A 6,217-nucleotide genomic window follows, 5' to 3' on the forward strand; every position below is an offset into this window, starting at 1 on the left:
ACTGCACCGGAATGTATAACCTGAATACCATGTTGCGGATGAAAGACAGATGCAACACACTGACGATTTTGGCACCAAACGTATGCGAAATTGCGCTGGATGGTGAAAACAGTGGTCTTGCTATGGTATCATCCGACGTACTCAGCAGCTTTTGACGTTGTGTTACAAATGCATTTTTTGAGCACTCCAACATATGCGCTTCACACAAACCTGTAGTGTGAAGCATCACATGCGAACAGCTTCTAGTTCAATCTGTGTCATGTGTGACAGGCTCGGAAGAAGCAAAATGACCGGTGTGGCTGATGATTCGTTGTATTACTGTTCTAATCACATGTCGCAATCACATGCATGCAATAGAATAAGTTGGCCACTGAAGCGCAGAAAACAATTCTTTCACTTTCTCTACTCACGAAATTACAGTGGATAATCTTCGGAAACAGAGACGCTTGGTTTTACATCCGAAAGCAGAGCTAACGAACTGCTCTTCGCACCTGATCGTAATTCAGATTGACATGATCCGAGAATATTAAAGTTTGCTGGAAGCTTGAAGAGACAGAACAAAAGTCGCCCCTGCGGGGAGTGGTCTTGCCTAGATTACCCACAATGTCAGACCACATGTTTAAATCAAATCCATGTTTTTCGTAAGCATGAGGTTAGCAACTAAATTATGGTTTATTAAGTGGGAATGCTGCTATACTTACTGGTGGATGCAATCCAATGAATGTGTTGAGTTTCCTATTGGCATAAGGCAAACCACTCAACTGCGAACTAATGACATCCTCTTGACTAGGAACCAAAGATTTGCAAGCTAGTTGTCGAGCTAGCGGGAGGCGGGATGGCTGAAGTGGTTAGAGCGCGAGTTTACTGACCGGAAGGTCCGTGGTTCAAACCCGACCTCTGTCTATCGACTTCCCCTGTCTAGGCTTGGGCTGGCAGGCAGTATCTCAGCCCTCGTGCCTCCTTCGTGTGGCATGGTCGCTAGGCACTGAAATGTTTCTACAGCTGAACGATGCCAAGCTAGAAGAAGAGACTGACGGTCACCTGAGCAATCAATAATAAGCGCACCCAAGCTATCAATGTCCTCATACATCGTAAACCAAAGTATGACTCGGTATCCAAATTAGAAAAGGTGTTGTTCATAGTCGAACGACGTTGACGCGAATGCCCCAATGAAGAAGAATGAACTCCACGTTTAAGTACGCTTGCATTCAAATTCCAGCTCACTGATTTTCAGAACAGATACTTTCCAACCTCATCAGGTAACCACATTTCCTTCGTACATCTTACTGCGCTGTCATCATACAGTGCTGCTGGACTTGACATCATTAATGACTAGAACGTAGACGCATTACTACAAAAGCCAGCTTATTATATCCTCAGGAGATGAGCTCTTGTCCAGCAAGAAGTCACTAAACTTAAACGTAAGACAAACCAGCCCATCGGGCGCATTTTTGAGACATTTTCACTAGATATTCAATCTCAAAAAGTACTCGCAAAGCTATTGCTGGTGCTTAGTTGCCTGAATACTCTTGATCTTTGTTATCAAAGATCGCATACTATACATATATATATATATATATATATATATATATATATAAACACACCAATAAACAAATATATTGTTTNATATATATAAACACCCCGATAATCAAATCAATTGATTCAGTCAGCGAAGTAGTATTCGCTTTGTCACTGCCAAGTTTTGGCCGGGTACCTATAAGTGAGCAGAGGGATAAGTTTGGGTCATTGAAGCTCAACCAAGAAGACGAACTTCTCAGCACTGATTTATCTAGAGTTCTGGCAGTTCCCCTTGGGATGACTTCTAAGGAGAGCACATAGAACTGAATGAGGTGGAGAAGGACTGTGGCATCGCACTTATTTGCGAGGAAGTGAGGACGTGAATTAGCCCGAGGTGAGTTGAAATGTATCCTTCTCTACACTTGAGTTACAGGGGAAATCAGATGGTACTCTACTCTGTAGCAAGTAGTAGCAATGGCAGGATGAACTGAGCTAGACGGTGCATCATCACTTTCGGTGATGTTGACTGATTAGGGACGTCTTGTGAGAGTATAACAGGTGGGCTAATGAACGGATACTTCGAGAATCGGAAGCCAAAATAAGTACTCATATTGAGATCACTTTTATGCTAGCTCTTCGCTAGTTTAGCACACAATGTTTGTAAACAGAGCATGGAGAGATACCGGGTTGGAACACTACCTCTCAAAGCTTGGAATCTCGACAAACTACCTGAAGTCTCTCATTTGCAAACTGCAGTAATGGTAACGAGAAACTCAACCAAATTCCTCGTTTATGAAATTCTCAAAAGGAAAAAAATACTGGCCGAATACTGCCTTCTGTTACATCTGGCACAATTCAAGTCATCCCGGGATATCCTTCATGACGTAACCTACTCCCGAATGAGTCTCAGGAACCCAATGAGTAACATGCTATATCAAGAACAACAAACTCCGGCATCGTGAACACCGTGCCAACTGAAACACGAGGCACCCTTCGTGCATTACACCCAGTTGAAAAATATCACAAATCCGAACTTGAGCCGAATCTTCCGATGACACCAGTGCAATTTGCATATGGATGCATTTCACCAGCTACGCACAATTTGCTATTTAAGCAGAACATAAGATTGATCGAAACCCAGGGACTGCGCCTACATGAGGAACTCCAGAAAAAAACGTAACTGGTAGTGGGCTGCGGAAGTAGCGTTGTGAGTAGTATGCTGTTTGCTGAAATGATGCTTCAATATAAAAAAAATTAGCCTTTAAATGTCGTACTGATTTTAGCAGAGATTCATGTTGTGTATTCTTCAGATCATGGTTTGGATCTAAGCCTGGTCACGAACAAATCGATTTTGACCCAAAAGAGCACTTATTGCGATGACCGGCTACTTCATACGGTCAACCCAACCAGAAAGCCCATATTACATGGATAACAGGGAGGTTATACAGAAGGCAATTAAATCATATCCTTTTAGAAGAAAAGCCTGCAAATGAAGCTAGAAACCTACATCTGTTTAAACAATAGCTGGCGTGCTATTTTTCAATATTTTGATGTTCTTAATGTAGATGGTGGATGAATTTATTAACGCCTCAAAAGCCAAAGGCACGTAAAACCAACTATTCCGTTTTCCTTGCTGTGTAGAAAATCACATATCCCACATGTAAAGCCTGAAACGGGATCCTGAAAGAATGTTAGGACAGTCCGGAAAATGTATGAGGCGGATTCACTAGCACTCAAATCTTTATGGTCTGATGGCGAACGTCTGTTTACCTCGAACTTAGTGCTTAATGATGATGTCACTACTGCTGGTCGGAGATCATCTGAAGGGAATGTTTTGTAGTAAGACTGACTTCAGCCAATGGAGTTCGTTCTGTTTGGGAAGCAGTACACACATTTCGAGTGCTGGTCATTAAACGTCGAACTCATTGCTTGGGTAATAAACGTACTAGAGCGACATACTAGACCGATGGGAGTACTGCTGTTGCCATCGGTTATCAATAACGAAGGTTTGTATCACCGTCCGCAGAATACCTACAGAGAACCACAACCCAAAACTTTATGCTTTACGGATTCAGCAAAGTTAGTCATATTGAAAGCCAAAGTTTTTTTGCCTCTAAAACCTCTTCCTCAGTATGATGCACTTGTATGAGTCACCTCATCTACTTATTCAGCATATTTAATCATGCCAATACACTCACTTTTACTGGACGTTTCACAGTCGGCCTGGTGAAGCGGAAAATAATGACGGTTAACACCGAGGTCCCGATGACCAGCCATTCCACAAATCCCAAGTATAATATCAGCCAGCCAATGTCTCCAATGGCGATGTACAGGATGGTCACGGCACACTGCAAACATAGTGAGGGAAGTGTGTAAAATTCTGCTGCGGACTGTGTTACTATTACCCTAATGTCATGATAGAAAAATTTTTCAAGCGATATGATTGAAATGGTAACCATCAATGGTAGCACCGGTCATCTAAATATGAGCGTAGATTGTTAGCTGCTGGCCGAATTCGGATGTCATCAAACTTCATGTTATACAACCTCCCAAAGGCCTGTTGGGGGCGAGATGGCTCAGTGGTTAGAGTGCGAAATTACTGACTGAAGGTTCGTGTTTCACAGTCGGCCTGGTGAAGCGGAAAATAATGACGGTTAACACCGAGGTCCCGATGACCAGCCATTCCACAAATCCCAAGTATAATATCAGCCAGCCAATGTCTCCAATGGCGATGTACAGGATGGTCACGGCACACTGCAAACATAGTGAGGGAAGTGTGTAAAATTCTGCTGCGGACTGTGTTACTATTACCCTAATGTCATGATAGAAAAATTTTTCAAGCGATATGATTGAAATGGTAACCATCAATGGTAGCACCGGTCATCTAAATATGAGCGTAGATTGTTAGCTGCTGGCCGAATTCGGATGTCATCAAACTTCATGTTATACAACCTCCCAAAGGCCTGTTGGGGGCGAGATGGCTCAGTGGTTAGAGTGCGAAATTACTGACTGTAAGGTTCGTGGTTCGAACCCGACATCCGCCTCTCGACCTACCCTGTCTAGGCTCAAGCAACTTGGCAGTACCTCAGCCCTCTTGTTTCCTCCTGATAGCATGGCAGCTAGGCACAACTCACCGATTTTTTGAAAGACTTATTAAACGTCAAGGCCAGACAAATCACAAGTGCATGATGAATAGGACGCCCAGTTCTCAGGCTAATTCATTAAACGAGAACTGGTTTTAAGAAGTGTACAGTTGCCGATAGTCCCGAAATGAAACGATGCCTTTATTTTTTATTTACTCAGTGTAAAAAGGAAACTTTCAGAAAACGAACGAGAAAAGTAAACAAAGCCGTAATCCTCCGCGTTTCTTCGGTGTCTGTACTTTCTATTGCAGGCTGCTCTTCGGTTTCCACACTTCTACTCTTCTATGCTAGTTTCAACTACACATACTCCAACTCTAAACAAAGAGCCTCATCAGAGGGCATTCCGAAACACACTGAAACCTATTCACAGCCCTTACATTTTGGAGCTAGGCAAGTTGATATTTCATTGTCATCTTCTTCTGTTAGGGTTCTACACAAAATCTGCTCCAAGTTGAAGAAAGTGGTACTTTTTAAATCGTCCAAGGTTGAACAAGGGCGAAAGGGTTCATCTAATATTTTTTAGTTCAGGTTTGCGGCAGCAAAAGAAGAAAACACGATGAAATATTGATGCATTCATCTGTCAACATAGGTGTCCCAATTCATCATTTATTTTTATCCGGATGATTCTTGTCCCCCACAGTTGAACTATGAACTTACTCCGAGGATCATTCACACACAGATTTAGTGACAATGATGGCGTTGTCGGTGTCCGAATAAAGTTTTCTAACTGGATACTCGTTATTGCCACCCCAAGTAAGAAGTAAATGTGTTAGTTTTGGATGAAAAATGGTACATTAAACAAAATTTTTTAAACAGGATGACCAAGTTGTCATTTTCTTGTAAATACCTTTCCTGAAAAGAAGCCTACTTCTCCTAATACAGGTGCATTTGGAACCGAGTCATCTCGTACTCTTGGCATGAACACATCTCCCTGGACATTCTTGTGGAAGGTAGAACTGAACACGTCAATTTTCCTCGACTCACCGTGAACACAACGGAAGGAATGGGAGTTAGATGGGTCACGTGAAGAAAGGACAGGATTTTTGGCATCTGATTTTGCTGACTAGCTGCAAAAAACATGCGAGACGTTGTCATCACGGTTCCATTCACACAACCAGATGTTGAAATGGCCACAAACAATGGCATTATCCACCAATAGTGGCCGTACATTTTAACAGCAAAAACCTGCAGGAAAGAGGTAAAAGAAACAGAAAAGTATGATCAGGACTCACCGTGGTCAGGAGAGAATGGTATTTCGTTGTTTAAGGCTTGATAAAATGATGCTGGAAAATTCACAAGATATGCGCTTGTATTCCACCCTAATTTTTTTTACTTAGCAACAAGAAGATGATCCACTTTTTTTGTACAAGAACGGCGTCGCTGATGGGCTTTGTAGTGCTGTGGCTTTTGAACGTCTGGACATGTCAGTCTTACCCGATGACTCGTCTGATGCGTTTTCATTCAGTTCGGCAACGTCCTGTAAAGATCACGTCAGCTTGGTCCACAAACAACAATACAGGTCATCAACACAGCGGTTCGCCCATGAAGATACACTA

At 42.5% G+C, this 6,217-nt stretch overlaps 2 protein-coding genes across 2 annotated transcripts; both read right to left on the reverse strand.

Moving 5' to 3' along the window:
* Nucleotides 1–701: 701 nt before the first annotated feature.
* On the reverse strand, nucleotides 702–4,632 carry T265_14966 (hypothetical protein; the record flags this gene model as incomplete). The annotated part of the gene is made up of 4 exons (XM_009176029.1): nucleotides 702–839; nucleotides 3,717–3,866; nucleotides 4,123–4,272; nucleotides 4,525–4,632. Coding segments are annotated over 4 exons (546 nt in total), but the record flags the coding sequence as incomplete, so codon positions are not given.
* A 39-nt stretch (nucleotides 4,633–4,671) lies between these two features.
* Nucleotides 4,672–5,846, reverse strand: T265_14967 (hypothetical protein; the record flags this gene model as incomplete). Its single annotated transcript, XM_009176030.1, has 2 exons — nucleotides 4,672–4,731; nucleotides 5,646–5,846. The coding sequence occupies 2 exons, from the start codon at nucleotides 5,829–5,831 to the stop codon at nucleotides 4,672–4,674; spliced, it is 246 nt and encodes an 81-aa protein (XP_009174294.1).
* Between the last annotated feature and the right edge of the window lie 371 nt (nucleotides 5,847–6,217).

Source organism: Opisthorchis viverrini (genome assembly GCF_000715545.1).
Source record: "Opisthorchis viverrini unplaced genomic scaffold opera_v5_310, whole genome shotgun sequence".
Lineage (NCBI taxonomy): Eukaryota > Metazoa > Platyhelminthes > Trematoda > Opisthorchiida > Opisthorchiidae > Opisthorchis > Opisthorchis viverrini.